At 42.7% G+C, this 26,331-nt stretch overlaps 1 protein-coding gene across 3 annotated transcripts in view; it reads right to left on the bottom strand.

Moving 5' to 3' along the window:
- The window catches only part of MYO3B (myosin IIIB), a 423,015-nt gene that overhangs the window by 189,652 nt on the left and 207,032 nt on the right, over window positions 1-26,331 (bottom strand). For all 3 annotated transcript variants that reach the window (XM_021076498.1, XM_021076497.1, XM_021076499.1), the window contains exons 17-22: window positions 25,820-25,946; window positions 24,638-24,848; window positions 23,629-23,776; window positions 22,264-22,417; window positions 20,753-20,841; window positions 18,757-18,886 (exon numbers count right to left, since the gene is read on the bottom strand). In XM_021076498.1, the coding sequence (XP_020932157.1) occupies window positions 18,757-18,886; window positions 20,753-20,841; window positions 22,264-22,417; window positions 23,629-23,776; window positions 24,638-24,848; window positions 25,820-25,946 (859 nt within the window). The remainder of the gene's footprint in view (window positions 1-18,756; window positions 18,887-20,752; window positions 20,842-22,263; window positions 22,418-23,628; window positions 23,777-24,637; window positions 24,849-25,819; window positions 25,947-26,331) is intronic.

The raw sequence follows: 26,331 nt of genomic DNA, 5'->3' as shown, positions 1-26,331 counted from the left end.
CTTCTTCTCTGACAACTAATCCAGATCCAATTTCTTCATGGATGGATAAATGTATTACTTCAGGTAGGATGTCTGCTGTGATGGGCAGAATCTGTCGCCCCAAAATATACCTCTTTGGCATAGTATTATTTTAGGCTGATTATTTTTAAGAAACAGCAGTCACAGGAGAAACTCTGAAAACTGAGTAGAAATTACCCTTTTGTAAAAAGTTTTGGAGGGAGAAAACATGGAAAAGGAAGATTTTACTAAGGCATCATAAGCTACTGGTGGGACCATAGACAAAAGCTTTGCTATTTTGCTCTTTCAGCTGCCTTTTGGTAGATTCAACAGCGTGGCCAAAGGTGATTGGTTTGGATACAAATCACCAGGGGACTCATACCTATTAGACACTATAAGTGTTAATGGAGCCACAGTCTTAAGTAAATTCTCATATGGGTCAGGCTGTTGCAACACAAGAAAATCACATTCCACAGTTCAAGCCTAGAATTCTAAATAAAATGCCAAGGCACGAGAGAACAGACTGATTACCAAAGATAAAATCTCTTCCTCGAAGCCCTGTTCAATACACCTTATCTATTGATGGAGGCTCAGTTATATGATTTCCCTGTGTAAAGGGTAATATTAGGTTTCCTTGCATGTTCAATTAAGACTCAGAAAGCCACACAGGGGTTCAGAAAACGAAAGGCTGTTAACTACATATTGTGCAGGATGACGACTGAGTGCTTGGAATTACAGGTGCTTCTCTGGTTCTCCCTCTTTAGCCTGGAAGGTTGAAAAGAACTCTGGACTTGAAGCTGAGAAACCTGAATTCATATTCTAGGCCTGCCACTGACTTTAGATCATTTATACTTTCTATGACTCACCTATATTACATATCAAATGAGAAGTCTGAGTAGACTAGTGGTCTTTCACTCATGTCCTGTGGCATTTTGCCATGGCGTCCATGGAGCAAACCCTCTTTGCTCAGCTGCATCTAGATCTATGCCTGGCAATGTGGTCTAAGAAGCATGGACTCTTATAAGAGGGAGCAGCAAGGAACAATGTAATGTTGACCTGGTACCAAAAAGAGATTGTGTGGCATCCATGGCCAAGACATGTGAGAACTTTACCTAAGCAGTAGAGAGCTAGTCAGGGTAGTAAACAATATTATTCAAAAAGCAACATTAGGGAAAAAAACTTGCAAAATCCATATCTGATAATGGACTATTATCCAAATAATACATTAAATCCAACAGTGCTGAAACTCAACAATGAGAAAACAAACAACTTGATTTTTAAATAGGCCAAATGCTTTAACAGACACCTCACCAAAGAAGATATATAGATGGCAAGTAAGCTTTTGAAAAAATGCTCCACATTATATATCATCGGAGAAAAGCAAATTAAAACAATGAGATACCAAATCCAGAACACAGACATCATCAAATGCTGGCAAGGATGTGGAGCAACAGGAACTCTTATTGCAGATGGGACTGCAAAATGGTACAGCTACTTCAGGAGACAGTTTGGTGGTTTCTTACAAAAATAAACTTATTCTTACATGTGATCCAGCAATCACACTCCTTGGTTTTATCCAAAGGAGCTAAAGAGATGTCCACACAAAAACCTGTTGCCAAAAATTGGAAGCAACCAAGAAATCATTCAGTAGGTGAATGGATAAACAAATTGAATTACATCAAATGGATTATTTATTGCTAAAAAAATGAGTTATGAAATCATGAAAAGACATGGAAGAACCTTAAATGTATCTATTTTTTGTCTTTTATCTTTTTAGGGCTGCACCCCAGCATATGGAGGTTCCCAGGCTAGGGATTGAATTGGAGCTGTAGCTGCTGGCATATACCACAGTCACAGCAACGTGGGATCTGATCCATGCCTGTGAACTACACCACAGCTCATGGCAACGCCAGATCCTTAACCCACTGAGCAAGGCCAGGGATTGAACCTATGTCTTCTTGGATGCTAGTTAGATTCGTTTCTGCTGAGCCATGATGGGGATTCCTTAAATGTATATTACTAAGTGAAAAAAGCCAACTGAAAAGGCTACATAATGATGGTTCCAGCTGGCAAAGGCAAAACTATGGTGATAATAAAAAGATCTTGGGTCCAGGGAAGAGATGAATAGGTAAGGCACAGAAGATTTTAAGGGCAGTGAAAATACTCTGTACGACACCATAATGATGGATATATGTCATTATACATGTGTCCAATCCCACAGATTGTACAACACGAAGAGTGAACAATAATGTAAACTATGGCTTTGGGGTGATAATGATGTGTCAGTGTAGGTTCATCAACTGTAATAAACGTACCCCTCTCGTGGGGGATGTCGATAACAGGGGAGGCTGTGCGTGTCTAGGGGTAGAGGGTATTTGCAAAATCTCTGTACCTTCCTCTCAATTTTGCTGAGAACCCAAAACTCTTCTAAAAAAGTCTGTTAAAAAAATAAAAAACAACACGGAGCCGACCAAAAAGCAAATTAACTGTAATAATTGTGGATTCAAATTGGAATAAAAAAAGGTTGAGTAGCATCAGGCTTCCATTCAGCTCTGAAAGTCTAACTATGGTTGTGATATACCTCTTTAAAGAATGCTGAGGTGGAAAAATAACAAAGAACAAAATAAAAAGGATAAAACTAAAATCTGCATGATGTATATTTCTTAGCAGTTTGGCAGGTAACAGAAGGGGGAAGGCAGTGATGACAGTGTGGCTCAGATAAATGGAGGAAGCAAATAATGATTTGACAGAGGCCTGGATAGTTCATTTGCCAACACTCTCCTCATAGCTGATCACCATGAGCCACCAAAAATGGCTGTTCCCACGGTCTCTTTCTGGTTACTCCTCCTTATTGGAGCCAAAGTGAACTTATTCAGATCTCTAGTTTTTATATCACACCTCTTCCTCAGCACATGAGAAAGTGGACCGAGGTATCGTTTTTTGCTCCCTTGTCCTGCAATGTTTTTAAGATGAAGTAATTCAAGGTGCTTATTTTCAACATCTTCATAATATGTATTTACCTAGTAAAAATTATGCTTCTTTCTGTTTGCAAATTAGCAAATATCAACTGTTCTGGAAAGCTGGGTGCTGATATGAATGTACTCATCACTTACATAAAAATTTTTGGTAAGATTTTTTTTCTGTTATAGTTGATTTATAATGTTCTATCAATTTCTGCTGTATAGCCAAGTGACCCAGGTCACACACACACACACACACACACACACACACACACACACACACACACATATATATAAATTTTTTTGGATTGAGGCTCTGAAAGCATTTAAGGTTAACTTTAGATATGTAGGTATCCAAGCGTAATTTTCACACTTACCAACTATTTTGCTTTCTTTCAAAGAATGACTGTGTCATATCACTTAGTGCCTTTTTAAAGGACCTAGTCTAAGCATTCAGGTGTAGTAACTTTGAGAAAAACTGGAGTAGCTTAAGAATCCAGAAAACAAGGAGAGGCATACAGAGAAAAGCAAAACTCTATAGGAAAAAAGCCTATAACATGCTAATCGGCCAGTATGACTCATATTTAAGTTACAATGCCACACATTTTCTTGACACCAACACACCACATATTTCTCTCTTCTCTTTCTCTCTCCCTGTCTCTCACAAACTTGTGTTTGATTTTACAAGTTCATAAAATAGCATTGACCAGAAACTTTCTTCTACTGAACCTGATGTATGTCATGGTGTTGAAGGATGAAGTTAATGTAAGTTTTATTTCTTAAATACAGGCATTGCTTTTTTTGAGAATTTGGCTTTATGGAACTGTGATATAGCCTCCAGAATAACTGTTTGATTTCCAAATCTTCCTAAATTAAAGTCTTATCCTAGAGACTCGGAAGGCAATTAATGACTAACTTTTAAAGAATAGACTCTATTGAGAATAAAGGCCAACAAGAAAGACTTCTCTGATGAAGGAGCTCAACAAGCATCACATCTCCACGCTAATTCTAGAGGCTGCAGCTAGCTAGTCAGTGCACTTGTGTCTGAGTCCTTTTAAGTCAATGCAAATATTTTACCTTCTATTGGTCTTTATCTTTGGAAATGATCTGTTTCCTTACGTAGGTTACAAGGTCTCTGAAGCCAGGCACTAAGTATTTCTATTACCATTCATTATTTCAAAAAATATTTCTTTAGCACCTGCTCCCACGCACCAGAACAACATTGTAGATGACCTTCACCCTTGTCTTCTATAGATAGATTATATCTACCAGCTCCTGTCAAACTTCAGTACCACCAATTCTTCTTTCAGTCATCCAAGAAAACACTGTCTCATCATTCCAAAGAAATAGCAACTGATGGAAGCTCCCACGTGGTGCAGTGGGTTAAGGATTCAGCGTTGTTACCGCAGCAGCTTGGGTCGTTGCTGTGGCTTGGGTGAAATCCCTGGCCTGGGAACTTCCACATCCCACAGGTGTAGCCAAAAAAAAAAAAATTAGCAATCAACTGTGAGCTATTTTACAGAGTTAGTGTGGCACCGTAGTGTTCCCTGATGCACCACTGAAAGCTACCCATAAATACCCACCATTAACACTCTGCCTTGTGAGACTCCTCATTGGAGTCTAAGCTCCATTAGGGCAGGCACTAATCACTCTATATCTAGTATTTAGCACCATTTACCTAGCATACAGGAAGCACTCAATAAATATTTGTGAGTGAAAGGGTAAATGAATGAATTGTGTGGTATTAGGTTTGATTTGGCATGACATCCAACACCCTTCTAGGTAGGTCCCAGCTCACCTCACTTCCCTCCACACACCCTGAACTTTTTGCTGGTCCCTGGCCACGCTATGCTCCCTTCTTCTTTCAGAATCTTTGCTCAAGCTCTCTGAGGCCTGATTGCAGAGGTGAGATGGTTAAAACTGTGAGTTCTAGGGTCGAACCACTTGAGGTTTGTCTCAGCTGTTACTTACTTGTTAGGAGGACCAGAATGAGTTACTTGCCTTCTTAGTATCTGGGTTTCATCATCCAGAAGGCTGGACGAATGTTTATTGAGCTTTGGGAATAAAGTGTTCCTGTTAAATTTATAGTTAGCATAGTTCCAGTGGCGAGTGGAGATGCAGATGTTGCTGGTATAGGGGGTTTGATTAGAGCCACTTGGAACCCCCTAGAGGTCCTAGTTGGCCAAGGAGTTTTAGTTTAAGCTAAATTATTTGATCCAGTGACCATCTCTTCAGTGTATATTTTAAGATTTAAAAAATGTTATTAATTAGGGATGTGGGTTAATCAGAGTTTTATAGATGATCCAATTTTCTGCCTAGAACCTCATTAAATTTTGGGTTGGGTGACTAGAAAAGAAAATAAATAAACAGATGATTTAAAGTTTGAGGATTTATTTTATACTTTCCTGTTTATATACTCTTTTTAAAAACTTTTTTTTTTTTTCTCCTGCTGTGCCTGTGGCATGTGGAAGTTCCTGGGCCAGGGCTTGATCCTGCAACAACAGCAGCGCACTGAGCCACTGCAGAGACAATGCTGGATCTTTAACCTGCTGCGCCACAAGTGAACTTGCTGTTTATAGTCTTAATGTACTATTTTTAAAACAAAGAAATCATAAACTTAAGGGAAGGATGGAAGGAAGGAAGGAAAGAAAGGAAAAAAGAAAGAGAAACAGAGGGAGGGAGTACTGTATAATATTATCTACTACCTTTTGAAAAAATCCAACCAGCAATAAGGAAACATCTGTAGAAATCCACTTATTCTGCCCTATATTTGTCCCTCTGCTCCAGATCAGAAAATAGTTAATAATACTTAAATACTGACATTTATTAAATGTTTTTACAATGTAGTAGACACCATGCTAAGTGCTGGCAATGAATTACTTAATGTGGCACCGTAAGCCTTGTCCCCAATTCACCAAGAAAGGAAATGTGGCAAAAAATAGACAAGCCTATGGCCCAAGGTCATATGGCCCAAGGTCAGAGGTTCACTGTGCAGAATGCTGAGCATGATGCTGAGAGACCCCATCAACCAGGATGGCCTGATTGAAGATTTTGTGGTTGTTTCAAGGTTTCCAGTGATAGTGGAGGTAGGCCGCTCAGTAACTGATGGGACTGCTGCTTGGCCAAACTGTTTGAACCCAATTGATTTTAGATGATGTCTGGATTTTTTAGTCATTTACACACCAAACCAGGTCAACTCCGTGACGATGCCCATTGATTCCCCAGCAATCACTGTTGTTGTGGCTGGGCCACACCTGATCATCTGGAAAACAGTTGATTTGGGTTTTGTGTAACTTGAACTATCCTCGTGAAATGCAAGAATGGAACCGCTCTACTAAATGCAAATCTTAATAAAATCTTAGCGCTCCTCTCCCACTTCCAACTCTTGAGCGAAGTTAAGTGACATTTTATTTAGTTTACTGACATCTCACATGTGTGAGCCAATAAAGTTCACAATTGTTTCTCCACACAGCTGTGGTTTACAGCTTTTCTTTGCACACAACACACTGGCACCAGAGCAAAATGATTAACTTTTATGTGCTTCTAACATATGGACCAGACTGTTAGAAGCCAGTCTTGTGCTCTAAAGAGAAAAATATAGTTTCCATTAACATGACCCAAATTCCTGTGAAAAAAGTGTTAAGTTGTGATCCATTTCTAAGTAGATAGATTATAATTATCATGACTTTGTTTTCTCACTTGATTTGAAGTGCCTGGAGTTATCTTTTAGTAATGGGGGGGGGCAGACCTCAAAGCCCCCTTATAAAGAGATTTTATAGTGGGATGAATTAATAAACCATAAGTGGCCATGAGACTTTTCCTCCAACATGAGCTATGAAATAAATGCAAAAAACCTTTCATCTTAAATAGGAACATATTTCCTTTCTATGAATGAGGATACTGGCGAGAGAAGCAGAATTTGTTTTTCTGGCATTTCTGACCATTTGAAAAATCAAAACTGCCATATTTGCTGTACTGGACAGGATCATAAAGCAATAAAACAAAATAGCTCTAAACTGAACTCCTACTTAAAAATAAAAGGTACACTCATCGTCACATCGAGGAGCTATGAACGAAGTATTAAAATGTGTTGAGGAAAGATAGTGGATCTGATTCACAGCAGATACTAACTTTCCCAGTATTAGAGCCATTATAATAATTCTTCAGCGAAGGTTAGCTTTTGTTTTCAAGGACATAGCAGCAACAGGGTCTCTGGAGCAGGAAAGCAGGAGGAACGTTGGAAGTGGATTGAACACCCACAATGGAAGACGCCCTCGAAAACTTTCTGACCAGCCTTGCCTCAGTGGGTCCTTTGGACTCTTGACCCTCAAGATGCTTTTCACAGAAAAACATCTGACTGGTTTCAGAAGCCCCGTCCATGAGAGCCATCTCTTGGTATTTCTGCAGTAAAGATATGCCTTGGGATTTCATACTTGGTATTCTCCACACTTTTTGGCCATGGAAATCTCTTCTTTACCTCACATCTCATCACATCCCACAAACCTAGAGTTTCATGAAACACACTTAGGAAAATATGGCTCTTCATACTGATAACATGAGACCTTTCTATCTCTGCAAAATAGAGCCAAGGGAACTTTGAACAAGCTTGCGCTGGAACTCTGCAAATTCACAAGAGTGACTCTTCTTACACACTGGAATACAGGCAGAAGTCTGCATGCAGTAAACATTATTTTATGAAGAAACAAGAATTTATTTTCTTTGAAAGGACCAGCAGGAAGGGCTCTTTGGCATTTCTGCGCTTCTCTACGGGAGCAAGAATAAGGCACCTCTACAGCCAGGGCAGCAATTTCCTACAGCTACGCTATTCAGTGTGGTGCCTCCAGACCACATGGAATGTGGCTAGTCCAGACTGAGATGTGCCGTAAGTATAAAATGCACACCAGATTTTAAACACTTAGTAAAGTTAAGGAGGTAAGATATCTCAATAATTTTTAATTGATCACATGTTGAATGATAGTATTTTTGATATATTGAGTAAAGATATACTAGTAAAATGAATTTTGTCTGTGTCTAGGCTAAATGTTAGTATCTCCCACCACCACTCTCCCCCCTCCCCCCAAATTCGTGTGCTAAATCTAACCCCCAATGTGATGGTATTTGGAGGTAGGGCCTTTGGGAGTTAACTAGGTGACATGAAGGAAGAGCCGTCATCAAAGGGATTCGTGCCCTTATGAAAGAGGCCCCAGGGAGCCCCTTGCCCTCCTGCCATCTGAGGACACGATGAAAAGACAGCCAGCTACAGACCAGGAAGTGGTACTTTAGCAGGCATCACATCTGCCCTTGCCTTGAGCTTAGACTTCCCAAACTCCAGAACTGTGAGAAGTAAATGCTTGTGATTCATTAGCCAGCCAGTCTATGGTACTTTGTTATAGCAACCCAAATGGACTAAGACAACCTGACGCTTTTTATTTTAAACATGTAGCTAATAGAACAGTTTATATCATGCTGGGCGCATGGTGCAAAAAACTGACAACAAAAGGGGGCCCAGTGTGAGCTTTCAAACCACAGTAACTCCAGGCTGAAAGTCTGGCCTAGAGATTACCAGAGGCTGGTCTGTTTGACCTAAACTTGCTTCTAATTGATGGCTTCTTCTTCATGCAAAGCCCTCACTATGCAAATGGGAAGCTGATTCAGAGAATTGAATTAAACCGGCTGGATGCAAGGTACCAATCCAGGTACAGTCCAGGGCTCTATATTCTACCACGGCTGATGGCTTTTAAAAGGAAAGAAACACTTAAGCTGCTTACATTTGAACAAAAAAAATAAATAAATAAAACAAACAAATAAAAATAAAAAACACAGTACTTGGAGAATATAAACTTAAAACCTAAAGGCATTTAGGGATAGGAAAAAGCAAAACAAAAATTTCAAGACATGCTCTTTTCCCTCTCTTGCCTCCCCACCAACCACACCACACACACATTTTGTCCTCAACAAGCCTAACAAAGAAAATCAAAGACTCCTCTAGACAAGGGCTGAAAACCATAACAAAGGGAAATGCAGGAAAGGGTGAAGTTCCCCCGGGGGCAGTCCAGCCATTACCAGGACCTCTGCCACCGCCTCTAGCTGGTCAAAGGCAGAAGGAGGTGCCACTGCTCATGGAACCTCACAGAGGCAGCAGAGGTCTCGTGACTGGTCTGCCCACCAGCTGTGGCATTAATGTGAGGGAGTGCGGCCACACAGGTACCCAGAGTCGCCAGGACAACCATGTTTCTGAGCCAGTGCATGGATATACTGCTTCTCAGCAAACTACAGTCTGCACTTTAAGTACGTGTGTGCTCTTTGCTTCTGAGAAAGCCTCCACCCTGCCCACTCCATTGAGAAGGGGCTGGCCATCAATCTCAGATGCTGGATGGAATTGCAATTCTATCTGCACTTCTCTGGCCCCTGAGTCCCAAGAGGATTTCACACTTACCCCTCCAGATTTCGACGACAGAGTTCTAGGTGGAGCTCTGGATTTTACACTTTGTTAAAATGATGCTGGTGGGCTCTCAGCCTTCACCATACGTCAGACAATGACCCGCATTTCTGATGTGGTTCAGGTGCTCTCAGGACCACCAGGAAATCCTGTTCACACACTGCACTCTTTGCCTGGACAGGTGGACTCTGCTGAGCACTCGCTACATGCTAGGAGCCTCCCTAGGAGCTAAAGAGAAGCCTACTAAATGGACAAAACCCTGTCCTCATGGAACTTACATTCCAACGGTGCCAGGGATTTCACCCAATCAGACCAAAAACTTCCTGGAGAAGGTGATGCTACAGCTGAGTTTTGAAGGAAAAAATAAATAAAAAATGATTAGGAGGCAAGAAAGGGGCAGAGATGGACAGTGTGGTAATGAGGGCCGGGGTGGGAACAGAAGTCATCCCAGAGGAGAAGTAGCATGAACAAAGGCATCAAGCAATAAAGTGTTATCAACAGCCCTGACTGTATGTTCTGTGTATCAATGAAATAGAAGACGCTAGTCTTTGTTCTTGTGAAGCTTACAATCTTCCCAAGCAGACAAGAGGGTTGCACTGCGCAGCTGGGTGGACCAAAGTACTGTACTGCACAGCTCTGACTGCAGGTTGTTGGAGATAAGGAGCCCATGTAATTAACGTTTGCTATTTCCATGATTTATAAGTGGCCCTTGGTGTTCATTTGCTCTGTTCTAGAGAGAAGAATCTGACCCTTGCCCACTCCAAGCTGATGCTGGGAGGAATCCCCAGCTAGTGATGGAACTTGCCAGCCTCCCAGAGTAACACCTGCAGAAAGCTTTGTGGTTCTCTGCTGTGCCTCAAGCATAAAATCAGTATGTTGAGGCATCTCAGATCACTGAGGATAAAAAAGAAACAGAGCCACTTTTTCCTATAACTTCATCACCATGCTGACCCCTCAGCTTTCTGTGAGGATGGCAGCTCCCATAATTATATTTCAGCCCCATTTCACAGATTTTTCAGAGGCTTTCTGTTATCAAGGATGACCTTTGGTTTTGAAACTGATTCTTAATTTTAACCTTTACTATCATCTCAATTCAAAGCTCTTTTTCCCATCGTCCCTCCCCCTCCAGGCTGGATTGATACCTACATGGCTTGAAGGGGTGTTCTCTCCCACACCTCTGCTCTGGGTCAGCTCCTCTGGTGTGGGAGGAGGGAGGAAGGAAAAGGGAGGGGGCAGAGTGCTCTTCGTCTGATTGGGTAAGAATGCCAACTCTCTCTGGCTAAACATGGCTGTCCCTGGGCTCATGGGGAAAGGTGGTGGCCCCACATGCCTTCCCCCTACCCCACCACCAACACCACAAGGGGCTCATCTCAACCAGCTCCCACAGCAATTAATCTGAAAGTAATGGGCTGAATTATAATTCCCCTCCCCCACTGAATTCATAAAAGTCCTAACTCCAGTCTTTCAGAATGTGACTGCATTTGGAAACAGTGCCTTTAGAAGGTAACTAAGGGCAAATGAAGTCTTATGGGTGAGCCCCCATCCGCCATGACTGGTATCCAAAAAGAAGGGGGCTTAGGATACAGACAATATTCACACAGAGTCCGGGGCAATCCTAGGAGGTCACTGAGAAGGCAGCCCACAGTAAGCCGAGGAGAGAGGCCTCAGAAGAACCCAAACCTGCAAACACCTTGATCTTGGACTTCAGCATCTAGAATTGTGAGACAATAAATTTCTTTTGTTTAAGCCACTTTTTGTTTGCAGTGCCTTATTACTTCAGCCCTAAGAAACAAATACAGATTCGGAGTCAAGACTTGAATTTTAGCTTTAGTTTCTTCCTTGCAGGAGTTATGAAGTTTTTTAACAAATATTTACTGGGATTTACTATGTGTTAAGCATGGGGGAGGGGTAGTGGACAAGAGACCAACAGGATCACATAAGCTCCCAAAGGAGACATGGTGACATGATGGAGAGAAGAAGCATGGGCTATTTCCCACTGGGTAGACAGAGAGGGCCTCTCTTTGGAAGTGACATTTAAGCTAAACTCTGGATCACAAGAACAGACCTGTAAAGATCTGGAGAAAGAACGTCCCAGGCAGAGTGAGCAGCTAGTACCGAGTCAAAAAAAGTTTGGAATAGCTGAGGAAGAGAATGAAGGCAGAGAGCAAGGAGTAGAGTACAAGGAGGTGGAGATAGAGGCATGTGGGGCAGATCAGATAAGATTTTAGACAAAGAAAGGGCTTTGCATTTTATTTTAGCTGTGATCAGGAGCCACTGGAGGCTTTCAGCATGGAAGTGACACGATCAGATTTACATCTGTAGAAAGACAGAAGTTTAGCTGTCAGGCTATATGAAGGCAAGGGTAGGAATAGAGTCTAGTTAGGAGATTGAGGTGAGGGTTGGTATAGATGCACCACCCAGCTCTCTGACTTCATCTTCATATGATATTCTCTGTGGTATGTCCCCATTCAAATTTTCATTTTTTTATAAGGATGCCAGTCATACTGGTGTAGGACCCACTTGATGACCTCACTTCACCTTGACGGTCTTGGTAAAAAACCATGCTTCCAAATAAAGTCACATTCTAAGGGACTGGGGGTTAGGAATTCAACATCACTTTTCAGGAGGGGACACAATTAAACCCATAATAAGGAGTCAAAAAGATGGAAAACACTATGCTAATGAGAGCAACCACATTAAGAGGAATAATGCAGAAGTGAGGAAGAACTGCTTCTGCAGATGATGCAAAAGTGAGGAAGAATAGCTGTAAGACAAAATTCCTTGTGAAGATGAGAGGAGAAGCAATGCAGAGGGCAAGGGGAGAGAGGCTTGTAATAAGAGCAAGGATAGTTCAGTCACTTACACTAAAAGGAAAACAAAATGGGAACAGATGCAGGTAGATGGGTAGATTTGGTCCAACCACCCATTCATTTATTCAGCAAATATATAGAGAGTGGCTACTCTCTGCAGGTATTATTCACTATTTTGAGGATACAGTAATGGACAAACCAGAAAAAAATCCCTGCCATCATGGAGCTTACATTATGGTAGAGGAAGATAGATAATAAATAAGCAAAGTATATATAGTATGTAAGGTAGTGACAAATGCTAAGGAAAAATATAAGAAATTGGTTTACAAAGATTGATTAGGTCAAAATGTTTGTTAGAGTAATCAGTAAAAGTAGGTTTTGAGAAAAGACCTGAAGAAAGTGAAGAAGCTAGCCATGGGTATGTCTCAGGGGGGAAATGTTCCAATTGAGGGAATAGCAAGTGAAAGGGCACCTACATAAAACTTACAGCTAACATACACTTCATGGTGAAAGCCTGACTACTTTCCCTGTAAGATCTGAACAAAGCAAGATGCCTCCTCTCACCACTTCTACCCAACCGTATATGAAAGTCACAGTCAGTCAAATAAGGCAAGAAAAAGAAATAAAATGTATAAGATTAGGAAGAAAAATGAAAGGATTCTTATTTACAGGCAACACAACTGTCCATGTAGAAAATCCCCAGAATCTACAAAAACAAAAACAAAATCAAACAAAACTCCTTAAACTAACTAGTAATTTAGTAAGACTGTGGGAGGCAAGGTCTATCTGCAAAAATCAATGCACTTCTATACACTAGCTTTGGACAGCTGAAAACAACAGCAAAATTATACTAGTTCCAAAAACTGAAATACTTAGGTGCCAATCTAACAAAACACATGAAGAATTTGTATGCTGAAAACAAAATACTGATTAAAGAAATCAAAGAAGATCCAAATAAGTAGACATACCATGTTCATGGATTGAAAGACTCAACACACTAAAGACATCAATTCTTCCCAAACTGATCTATAAATTTCATGAAATTGCAATCAAAATCCCATAAGGACTCTCTACAAGCCACTTTTAAAATTTACATGGATAGGCAAGGAAATGGAATAGTCAAAACAATTTTTAGGGAAAAAAAAAGGATTAAGTTGGAGGAATTATGCTACCTGCTTTTAAGATTATTATGAACCTAGAAGAGTCAAGACTGTGTGTATCAGTGAAGAGTTAGACATACAGACCAATGAAATAGACCCACACAAATACAACCAATTGTTTTTTGACAAATGTAAAAGCAATCAGTGGAGTAAGGACAGTCATTTCAACACATGGTTTTGGATCAACTGGACACACTTTTAAAAAAAATGAAGCTCAATCTCACACCTTACACAAACATTAACTTCAGAATGGATGCTAGATCTAAATGTAGAATGTAAAAAGTATTTATTGAGCATCTATTCACACATGACTCCATACAGACTCCTTGGGGGCACCCTGGTTCTCTCTAATTAGGCCTTAACACCTGTTCAGCTTACCTTTCTCAGCATGAAGCTGTTTTGAAAGTTCACCCTGACCACTCACAGAATTTCAGATCAGCACAGGAGCCCACCGTCATTTTTCTTTCTTTTTTTTTTCTTTTTAGGGCTGACCTGCGGCATATTAAGTTCCCAGGCTAGGGGTTGAATTCAAGCTGCAGCGGCCCGCCTACACCACAACCATGGCAACATCAGATCTGAGCGTGTTTGCAATATACGCTGCAGCTTGTGGCAACACCAAATCCTTAACCCACCAAGCAAGGACAGAGGTCAAACCCATATCCTCACAGAGACAAGGTCAGGTCCTTAACATACTAAGCCACAACAGGAGTGCCCCACTATCATTTTTCCATCCTGTCTCCTTCACTCTGCCCTGAGTTCTTTCCTCCCCCCTCTATTGACTTACTCATCCCACTTCCACCTCCCTCTCCTTTCCAGTGTTGTGGATCCTGTCACAGAATGCCTCATTACAACACCAGACTGTCCAATTCTCTCTAGTCTCCTATTGAAAAATATATATCTTTTCCAAGAATCCTTGGTTAAAAGAATTCTTCCCCCAGGTTGATCCACGATATTTCCGTGACATCCCCTTCTATTTTACTTGTATAGATATAGTGCTTATACTGCCCCCGTTTATGGATTTACACACCTGTTGTGCATCCTTTATACACTTTAGGACTTGGCACTATCTGTCACTGACTATTCTGGCTGAGATTTTATTCATTCCTTCTACAAAGCACCTACACATAGCACCATATCTAGAAAGATGATAAAAACATCATTATCTGTTGACTGAGATGCACTCCCAAATTAGCAGAAAGAGCAGATCTGTGCGAGGAGGAACTGACTCGCCAGGGCTCCGGGACAGGGTTGGCTCATTCGAGCCTTCCTCCGTCTCAGGAAGATCTGAGTGCTGTCCATGTCTGTGACCCTGGAACTGTGCCACTCAGAGCCACTCACCTTGCCAGACTCATGTGCTACCTGCCAGGATGGAGGAGCAGCCGTAAGTGGGAAACAAGAGCTCTGAGAGATAGTTTCTAAAAGGCATCCTCTTAAGAGCTTTATGCTGTTATTGTGGGTGTTACAGAATCAGGAACAGATGATCAATAGCAAGGATTTGGGTAGTGAAGGGGTTACAGGGCTTTGCAGATACAATATGGGGACCATGCCCCCTCCCCAACCAGATAAAAAGGGGAGTCAATGGATGTCAAGATAAAGAGACTCCACTGTTGGTTTTTACTGCAAATCTAATTCCAAGGGAGAAAGCTGAGAGTCCTCAGACAGAAGGCGGCAGTGAAGGCAAAACTCAGTTCCAGATTCTGAAGCAAAACCAGACTTGGAGGCTCAGACAATATTCCCTCTGCCCTACCCCTTTTTTTTCTAATTTCTCCCAAGTTTCTAACTCCTTCAAACACCAAACGACCATTTGGAAGTCAGAATCCATGATTCAAAGGCACAAGTTCCTTTTGAAACCTCCTTCTTCTCTGTCCTCCCCTGAGCCTTTTGAACTTTTCTCTAGCTTACTCGCAGCAAGTGGAACATTCCCCAGATAGGAAAATATGCCATGAAACCTTGTTATAACACCTTTCCTTTTAATGTTTTTCTACCTCCATCATTCAGTTTAAGTCCCAGCCAAAGGTTTGGAAAGCAGTGTTGCTGCCACAACGAATTTTCACATTTAAAATCTTCAGATAATTTCCTTTCAATAGGAAGGATTACAAAGAAAATTTCATCACATCTGAGGGAATCCATGTGCAGGTCAAAGAGTGGTTGCAAAAGCAAAGAGGGGAACGGCGGGGATTCGTACTTTCTGCAGCTGCTTCCGTTTCGCTGATGGTCACTGGAAAGTGTGCCCTTCAGGCAGAGGAGGCTCCGCTGCCAGGCGCAGCTGGGAGCCAGCAGAAACAGCTGCTGGGAAGGGACAGCAGCAACCTGGGAGAAGCTGACCACCCTGGAGCACCCTGATCTTGTGCTCCACGGTTTTCAAGCTTTTCAGTGTTTGGCGATATACAACGTAAACAGGAAGGTGAGTACAGGAAACAAGAGAATGCCAACTGTATTACGTGCTCTGATTTTACACAAACACACTCAGAGGTTAATCCTCTCAACCTCAAGAGGAGATTACAGCAAGGACCAATCTACTAATGAAGGCACTGTTACCTGCCCAGTGGGTTTGGAGAGCAGGCCGACTTTTTCAAGGAATGTCAGCCAGAAGTTCTCTGACGCCCGTGTTTGAAAGCAAAAGACAGCTGCAGTCTGGCTACCAGCACACTTCACCCTAACTGGACACGACACCTTAGGTAAAGAAATTAAAGGGTTTCTTTTGCACTTTAAGATACTCTATCCGTCCTTTGGGGGAAGAAAATATTATTGTGAAGTAGATTGCATGTGTAGATAAGTGTACAAAATATAAGTATAGCATAATGAATATTATAAAATAAACATCCATGTAGCCACCACCAAGACCAGGAGCCCGAGTGTTGTCAACACTCCATAGGAATATTTCCTCTCGAAACTGAGGAAACCAACACTGGACCCTTTTTTTTTTTTTTTTTTTTTTAATTTATTTATTTTTGGCCATACCCACGGCATGTCGAAGTTCTCAGGCCAGGGATTGGACCTGTGCCACAGTTGCAGCCTATGCCACAGCTGTGGCAATACTGGCTCCTTAACTCTCTGTGCCACAAGGAAATTTCCTGGGCCTCTTTTTTAACTCTGGGATTAATAGCCTACAGGGCTTCCCAACTTGGACCTTCCACCTTATAGTTCATCCCCTAAAAGAAGTCTGTAAAGAAATTGCCCCTAATATCTATGCTCACTGAACTAGGGCCCCTTTTAAGTATTAAAGGGTTTAAAGCAGGATAAAGAAAAATTAAAATGACCAAGAAAAGGGTTTCTCATGCCCTGACTGTATCAGCATATTATTTTCCAAACTGCTGGGAAGCGCTGACCTTGCTTCCAGCCCCAGTGCTGAGGTGGACAGCGATGTCTCCCTTCCTGAGGGGTATGTGCTGGAAACAAGCATTTGTATTTTTCAGCAAAAACAATACAGCCTATTTCTGTCTGGTAAGGTTTTCCCACTTTCAAAGGTTGTAATACAATAAAATACCAAAATATAGAATGTGGAACTTTGAAAATTTAGAAAATTAATATTCTGTCTTCAACATAGGATGCACAACCTCTTTGAACTGAGCTTTGAAGGCAAATATCATCACAAGGAGATAAAATAGTGCCCAATTCTAGATAGAAAGTGAAGGTAAAAGAAAGTTCCAGTTGCTTTTAGGGCAAAGCTATATTATCTTTATGTTCCCTTTAGCTGCCTAGACACTGCCTTATTATAATCAACTCTTCTATAAATGAAGAAGCCATTGATTGAAGCCATTTTTACATGGAAAATTTCAGAAAAAGAAAACAGAATCATGCTTATTGGTTTTGATGTGTATTCATGGCATCTTAATTATACTCAAATTGTGAAGAAGAGAAACCTAAGGATTTCAAAACAAATAATTCTGCATAACATACAACTCAGGAACACAAGGAAGCTTGTCAGAAAAACATGTTTGTTCTAGTCTATTTTTCAATTTCGTTTCCTCATGGTGGTGTGGGTTGCAGTTTTAAGGCAAGATTCAGAAAGAGTTATAAGACAGGAGGAAAGTTCTTTCAGAGAAAAGCAAAAATAAGCCTAGGCTATCTCTTTGTTCCTGTTCTGCGGGGCGGCCTTTAGGTGACCAAGGGCAACTGCAGGCTGGCTGAAGAGCCTGACTTCTTGCACAGTGCCACCTAGTGGCCCACGCTGTGAACTTTTTATTTTGCCAAAGATTGAAAAATTAGCAATTCCAAAGTTGTGAACAGATTTGACAAGTGTTACTCATATTTATGAGAAAGTATAAATGCTGGCTAACAAGCCATTTGGATATGTTTTATTTCAAAGAGTGTGTCTCCTATTAATAATGGCTGTGTCTTTGCCTCTACGCAGTCATCTAGTGAGACTATACACCTGAATGTCTGATGAGGGAGCCCCAAACTGGACCACAACTGTCCATTCTCCCAGAAGTTGATAATGAATCAAATCCTGGCAGTGCCCAAGGGAGGTCTGGAGAGGAAGCTGGAGGGCAGCCTTCTGCTGGGCACACTACTATTTTTATACAAAGGAGCATGCTTCGGTGGGGGGTTTTTGTTTTGTTTTTATTTTTGGCTGCACCTGCAGCAAGCATAAGTTCCAGGACCAGGGATCAGACTCGCACCACAGTTGCAACCAGAGCCATGACAGTGACAATGCTGGATCTTTAACCCACTGAGCCACCAGGGAACTCCTAAAGGAACACATTTTTTAAAAGTTGAGACCTAGTTTCAAAGTGAAGCTGAAGCAAAGGTTGTAGACTGTGGCTTTTTCTTAACCAAGCTTTTCACGTCTCTGCACGTTGCTAAAATTCCAACCTGGCAGCCGCTCTCTTTAGCTTGCAAAGGCCCCATGCTAGACACGATGCCAATGATTTCACCAGGGATGGGGAAAGAAAAAGAAATTAGGAACAATGATAAAGAGGTTTCTCTGCCTCCTTTCTTAAAAGCATAGCTGAAGCTGTTTCCAGACACAGCCTCAAAAAACATAAATCCCTTGAGAGGAGAGCTATGTGAAGATGGAGACTGCTGTCCCGCCAAAGGCAGCAGAATCCCAAATAAATCAAAGGAGCTTGACCCAATTAGAATCCATTTGGTAAAACAGCAAAGACCAGGATGTTCCACCTTTTGGTGCTAGCTTTCTGCTCCTAGCTTGAGGACTGACTGAGCAACCACACAGAAGTTGACTGTAAGCAGACAAAGGCTGTGTAATGTAGGCCGGTGACAGACCTATTCCAGGTTGGTTAGGAGTGTGGTGGGGTGGGGTCGATGACTAGGTGGGAAGTTGGACCAGGTGACCTCTGAGGACCCCATGACTGGATGATTTTGATTGGCTCCAGCCCCATGACTTGTCGAAGCATCAGGCTCAAAGCTGTCAGGAAAGCTCCAAGTACCTGTTTTGGTCAAAGGGATTGAGAAGAGTTGCTGGAGGAGCTGGTTTTCTGATGTTCTTAGTATGACAACCACATCAGCAGGGAGAGTATCTCTGTTTTTCTCAAGAACCCCAGAAGCATCGTACAATACCTGCAATGCGAACAGCAAATCACAAGTTAGCCAATACTGTCCATCATTGGTGACACTGGCATGTTGTCTGAAGTCAGTCACTAATCCACTATACAGGATTCATCCTGACACAGTCATGCTTTTAAATCCAGGCCAGGAATTCCCAGGCAGCATAGCAGTTAAGGATCTGGCGTTGTCACTGCTGTGGCTCTGTTACCGCCTTGGTGCAGGTTTTGATCCCTGATCTGGGAACTTCTGTGTGCTGTGGGTCTGGCCCAAAAGAAAGAAAAAAAAAAAAAAAAAGTATGTGCTCAATTAAATCCAGACCAGCAGGTAAGGGCGGAAAATTGTAATTTTTGAGAGGTCAATTATCTTAACCTCTGGTTCAGCTGTTCTTTGAAGAGAGTCCCATCAAAGACAACTCACCTCAGAATAATTATTTGGGTCATTCACCGTATGTGAAGCATCCTAAGAGGTAAACACTGTTATCATCTCCATTTTATTGGTGGGCAAACAGAGGCTTAGAGAGAGGCTGCATAATGTACTCATGGCCACACATCTCACTGTGGTTGGCAAGCATCCCAACCAGGGCTGTTTGGTTCCACGCTCGTAACCACCGCACCCTCCTGCTTTCCAAGGTACTCGTGGCACCTGAGCAATGCTCAGGGATTCTCAGCAGCTCTCAGTTCTCAGGACAGAGAGGATCCAGGTCAGAGAAATTTAAAGACCCCTCTAGAGAAAGAAGTGTTGAGTCGCAAAAGAATTCAGGAGAGGACACAGAGCCCGGAAGGAAAAGGACTCCCTTTTCCCTTAAAATCAAGAGGAGAAAGAGGGGAGAAGAAGGGTGAGGAGGAAGTAGGTTAAAAGGACAGAGAGATGGAAACAGAGGTGTGAGGAAGGGCTAGGAATGGAAGGCAGGAGAGAAGAGAAGAATGGGGATCAGGGTGGATGTCATGTGCAATCAGCCTTCAATGCCAAGGTAAACAAAGTGTTTAAGAGCAAAAACTGGACTGCAATTTCTAGCAAAGATCCAAAATAGATACCATCATATGCGATGAGGCAAGAAAAACAACCTCGCCACTTGTATCAGACTGCCTTTCAACGAACCTCCAGTCAGGCAAAATTAATTTCAATGTCATGATATGAATGTGAAAAATGATTTCAACAAGTCAACAGAATAACCCCAAATGCCTTTTATGGACCTCCTACCCACTCTCTGGACCCAGGGCCTCAGCAGACCCTGCCGGAACCAATTAGCCATAATTCGAATGGCTCCTTTGAGAGTAACTTGAGCAATGAATTGTTGGCTACAGGAGGAGAGAATTTCCTGAATCCCTCACTAATCTGCTTCAGGAACTTGAAACTGAGACTGAGGCATAATGTATGAAAAGTGGAAATTTCAGTTAATGTTCTAAAAGCTTAACATCTGGATGATGAAGTGAAATTTTTTTTTCCCTTTTCATCTAGACATTTTTGATGCCCTGCAGACATACATACACTTAAAGGGCTAAGAATTGAACCCCACTGCAATATTAGCCCTCGCCCACTACCTACGCTTCTCCAAATGACTTCTGAATGTGAACATTCACCACTAAACACTGCAAAAGCTATAATATGTTTTCTCTTGGAGAGCTGTCACTTCTAAGCCAAACCTCAGGTGAGAGGCAGATGGCAGCTCTGTGGGCCACCCCAGCGAGCAATTGCTTCTTTGCCAGGGGCAACTTTCTGGGAGCGACACCACTGAGAAGGTCTGGGAATCAGGATGAGGTGTTCAAGAAGAATTCAAAGGAGAAAGAAATCTGCAAGCAATTTTGTGAGCGCCACAAACAGGGTGACACGGACACTTACCCTTTGTCCAATTCAGGCTTAATAGCTCACGCGCCTCACCTTTCCAGCATAGTGCTGAATGCCAAAGCTCAGCTCCACTCCTCTGGGCCTCCAGAAGTATTTGCATCGGAGATTATCTTCAAATTTATCTGTGTGGAGTTTCATGTTTAAAAGTTACAACATAGGAGTTCCCATCATGGCTCAGTGGTTAACGAACCCGACTAGGGACCATGAGGTTGCGGGTTCAATCCCTGGCCTTGCTCAGTGGGTTGGGGATCCGGCATTGCCATGAGCCGTGGTGCAGGTTGCAGACGCAGCTCGGATCCCGCGTTGCTGTGGCTCGGCTGCGGCTCCGATTCGACCCCTAGCCTAGGATCCTCCATATGCTGTGGGGTGCAGCCCTAAAAAAGACAAAAAAAAAAAAAAAGTTACAACATAAACTGCTTGGTCCTTCAGACAAACACGTGCTCTTCGAACCATGATGGCCCAGAATAAGAAATTTCAGAGTAGCGTGATGTTATTCTCACATGCACAGTGATGGAGAAAGATGCCCCACACAAGGGGCATTTACAACCAAGTCCTCTTTTAGTTGTTTCCTGTTGTCTGTAGTGTCAGGCTGTTCCCTAAGCTCTCGTTTTCTGCTCTGAGAACTCCTAGCATGGACAGCGATGACACTGGAAGCCTGGCCAGTTAGCTTTAGAACCATGAAGTTACTCTACAGAAGGCAAATAACCCTGGTTTGTATATACTCTGGACAACCTGTGACACTTTTATAGATCAGAGGATATGGCTGAAGGGGATCATCTCAACTCCGAGAGTCTCTTCCACAAATCGATTCTCCATCTGGGCAAAGGCTTGAGGTTCCTGTTCCCTCCTTCTACCAACCATTTTGCTCTCATTTTTGTGACTGACAGCCTACTCTGTGTAAGGAACTGGGTAGTAAAGGGATGCAAGGGCCAGGGCTTCGGGCCCACGATCTCATAATATAAGTGCAACACTGAAGATTCGAGGTGGAGGAGGAGAAGGTCAAGAGGACAGAGGTGCAGACTGGAAGGCTTTAATGCCAGGAGGAGGTGTTTTATCGATCACAGTAACCTAATGAAAAGGTGGCTGTCGAAAGTACATTAGCTGGGATGTCCAGGGGAGCGGGGAGAGCAATGGGCCTGAAAACCTGAAGACCAGCAGGGACGTCTATACAAACTTGGACTAAAGATGGACAGGGTCCATGCGAAGGGCTGGGCAGACGGCATGAAAAAGGAGGAGAATCGAGGATTGGTTATGGGAAAGGAGGGAGCAGAAGGTGTAACCATGATACTGACATTGGGTAAAGGTATTTCCGTTTGCGGAAATAAGAAGGGAGGAGGGTCTGAGAGGTGGGGGTGGGTTTGCACAAATTCCATCAGGACATGTTCTGCACATTGCAATTTGTTGAAAACAGGGTCTATACTTTTGCAATCACCAGACAGTCAAAACATACAAGAAAGATTCTTTAACCCACGATCATTTGACGACATGAGCCAAATAGCCAAGTTCCCTTTGGCATGTATATGCTTTTCCCAAAAAGTACCTACCAACCAGGGTCTGGTCTGTTGCTTGGGGAAACCGACTTTCCTCATCCAGAAGTGCGAGCAGACCCAGGGGTTTCTGGAGGAACATATCCAGGAGTGGGCGGTTGTCCTGGTACTCCACGGGTGTAGCATCGATGCCCTCATTCTGATACTCCATCTGGAAGGAAATGCATTGTGAGTCTCTCCAGCCCCAACGGGCCCCAGGTACCACCAGGCTGCAGGCACTTTTTGTGACTGGAAACACTGCACAGGGTGTCTTTTATGTGAGTAGTAAAGGGCTCGTCTGCACATAACACTGTTGAAGCTTTGGGGTTAAATCTGACCCACAGTGGACCTCGGCAGGCAGCTGAAGCTGCCAAGAGATGGGACGGCTCTCTCATCCAAACCCTGATGTGGTGACTCATAACTTAGAAACTGATGTAGGAAAGAAGGGAAGCGGAAATTTTTTATTTTGGTGACAAGCATGCTTTAAACTAGGAAGGAAGTAGACTTCTATCTTTGGCGAAGGATTTTGCAAAGGAATCACCTCAGTAGAAAACTAGAAAAACTCCAGATTTCCCAGGAAAATAAATGGAAGTAACCTGGGCTGAAAGAAGGTCTAGTTTTGTACAAGGTGGGTGGGGAGGAGAATGCAACACAGATTAATCCAGTTCCAGTGATAAAACCAAAGCAGTACTTTTTAGTCCACGTGTTTGTGTTTCTCTAATCACAGCAGTTTGCGTGTCATCACTCCTGCATTTAAAAAGCAGCTTGGTCAGAATGTTTAGCTATTGCACCTCCCTCATACGAGACGGTCTTGGGGTTCAGGTATGGATTGGGAAGGAGGAAAAGGGCTTTGGGTCCACTAACTTCACATCCTGTTTTATTTACCATTAAATTCACAGCAGAAAGATTTCCGTTTTGAGAAAACCAAGGACATATCTTGCCCCTCCCTGAAGATACCCATCATTTGCTGTAGGATCTGGTGTGCAGGAGACAGGGGGTGGGGGGGCCAGTTTGGGAGGTAAGAACAACAGGAACCTGTGTCCTGAGTTCAAGATCATCCCATGTCATTCTGGACATGATCACTGATTATTTTAGTTAAATCAAGCAGAAGAGGATGTAGCATTTTGGGCAACGCTTTGGAAACATTTAAATAATTGGCGTGTCACCAGCTTCACTCATGTGAGGAAATGTACCTTTCCACAGAAATCAAGACCTCTTTTTTTCCATCCTAAATTTAGACTGGATTTATTTTGACAGGACTGCCTCACCAGTGATTTTTCTCTGGTATCTTTGATCTGTTAGCCTAGCAGGGTTTCTGCTTCAAACTCTGGGCAGCCCGCAGGCATCTTCCCTAGGTTTAGTGCCTCCGGAGTTCACTGTTACCTGCTCGAGAGCAAAAACATGCTGAATGAAATAGTATTGGATTTGCTCATTGGCGATGTTAATGCAGAGCTGCTCAAATGAATTTCTCTGAAAGTTCTCAAATCCAAAAATATCCAGGATCCCCACATTCATGCCATCGTCTGCACTGCTGCATAAGAGAGAAGAACAGAACCTTTTAGGGGAGGAAACAGCCATCTCAGGATGGTGAGAATATGCGGGCCCAAGTTTTTATTAATACATGGTAGCCACCCGACAAGCAGTACCCTGCCAGCTTTGGGGGTAAAATGGTCTAGCTTAACCACTCATTCTTGAGTCTTTCAACAGTACTTCTAATTTCTTTTCTTTCTTTCTTTCTTTTTTCTTTTCTTTTTTTTTTTTTAAGCAGAAAAATCCTTTGAAATCTTCCTCAGAAGCTCCATCTTTGGAGAGATTAAAGAGGAACCCACTCCGTCTGAAGGAGTTTGCTAGTTCATTCTTCTACTTTCCCACCCATAAAGCTTAGTTGGAAGAAGACACTGGAATCTGATGCTGTCAATTCTTCTACAGTCTAGAGATCTCCAGTGCTTAGCAAAGAAAAAGTAGTCGTAGTAGTAATAATGTGAGACACTGTACTTTCACACTTTTCATGAAATGTCTCAGTTGATTCTAAAAGCAACACCACAAGGAGAATATTATCTTCGTTTTGCAGATGGGAAAACCAGACTTAGAACTATGATTTAGAATATGCACTGATGATGCTGTGGAGCTTGGATGCAAACCCAGTTTTCCCAGCTCCCAGCCAAGCCTATTCTGTTAAACACTGCACAGTAATGGCTCTGTTAGTCGTGTACCTCTCAGATATAAACACTGCGTCTCCCCTGGATCCCACTGCATCTTTTAAGGGACATGGCCTAAGAGTTTCACCAAAGAAAACCCAAGAGAGGACCAAACGCTTCCTCCTGCAAATACTAGAAGACACTGGAGGCGATGACAACTCTCCCTAAGGCCTCTGCTCCCAGTGGGAACTTACCATATGTTTTTGTCTGGCTGCAGGAGTGTATTGATGCGATTGACGATCCAGCTGAAGAGCCTCCCATACAGAGCCTTGGACATGGCATCTCGGACGTCCGAGGCCCTGTCAACAGTGTTGGCTCGGATGATGGTCTCCCCCCGGGTGACCACACAGTGTGAGGTGAGGGCCTCCTGGAGCTCTTCGGGACTGATGCAGAGAACGGAGGCAGCTAGAAGACAGGGTAAGGATGATACCCAGCAGATACCTCCATTCATCCCGCAGCCAGCATCTGCTCCACATCAGCTACAAGCCAGGCTCGATCCTCAGCACTTCAGAGTCAAGGACAAACGAGCCAGGTCCTTAGCCCCAAGAAGCACTCAGACTGATGCAGTACGTCTCAGACTGTTCTGAAAGCTTTTCACAAGTGTTAGATGAAGAAATGTGGGAAGAAGTGGTCTTTGGTCAAATAAGTGTGAGCAATTGCTGGAGAGTAGAGTCTGCTCTTAGAGAATCACAAAGAACATTAGTACCTTAAAGGCCATAGGGAGTTCCCACTGTGGCTCAGTGGGTTAAAAACCCAACATGGTGCTTGTGATGGTACAGGTTGGATCCCTGGCCTCGCTCAGTGGGTTAAGGACCTGGCATTGCAGTGGCTGTGGTGTAGGCTGGTGGCTGCAGCTCCAATTCAGCCCCTAGCCTGGGAACTTCCATTTGTTGCAGATGTGGACCTGAAAAAAAAAAAGGCAATAAAAAGTGCCTCAATTTAACACAAAAGGTGTTTATTTAAATCAGTGTTTTTCCTAAGTCAGGATTCTCACTCTTTGTGCCATCGTCATTACCCATGGAACTTTAAAAGAAATAGGTGCCTGCTTTATCCCCAGCAGACGCTGTTTCAGTGAATTTATATTGAGATCCCATCTATGGGATTTGTATATGATTTTCAAAAGCTGCCACTGTTGAGAATCACTGCCCAAAGTTACCTGCCATGGAATTCTTTTCTGAAGAGCATCGATTTGCCACTTATAGAAAGAACACTGATATTCAAGAAGACATCCTTTGGGAAATACTGGTAAGGGAAAATACCCAGAGCTAGTTGAAGGACCAGTAGCAGCACATTTTATATTTTAGAGTCTTGAAAAACTACCAAAGTGAGAGAAACATGGACTTTGGCAACACAGTGCATATGTGTCAAATAATTACCATTTTTCAAGGCTTCTGCATTGGGCACCTCACTTTTATCGGTTTGATGTTGAGAGGAAATAGCTGCAAACTCAATATTTCCAATATTCAAAATCCCAGCCAAAATTCTGTACACTGAGTGCACCTCCTGAAAAAAACATTGAGAACCATGTATGGTCAGTGCCAACCAAACCAATAAATCTCTGGCACTAGTTGTCCACCAGTGTCCTTTTTCCTGGGCACGTAAACTTCCAAATCTCCCTGGCAGTTAGGGCAAGTAACTAAATCTTAACAAAGGAGCAAGCAGATTGATGCAGGCCATCTCTGGGCCTGCTTCACAGAGGGGAACACGCCTCCTCCATGCTTTCTTTCCCATTCTTGCTGGCTGGAACTCCCAGCAACCCAGCCTCAACCATACCATTGATTATGATGTTGGAGACCAATGACTGGATGGAACAGAGATGTTCTGTTAACCTGAACCTCTTACCTTGCAGTGCTGATATTAGAGAGAACTGATCTTTGTTCTTTGAGCC

The sequence above is a fragment of the Sus scrofa genome, chromosome 15, assembly GCF_000003025.6.
Source record: "Sus scrofa isolate TJ Tabasco breed Duroc chromosome 15, Sscrofa11.1, whole genome shotgun sequence".
Lineage (NCBI taxonomy): Eukaryota > Metazoa > Chordata > Mammalia > Artiodactyla > Suidae > Sus > Sus scrofa.
This window is presented reverse-complemented; position numbering and strand designations above follow the sequence as displayed.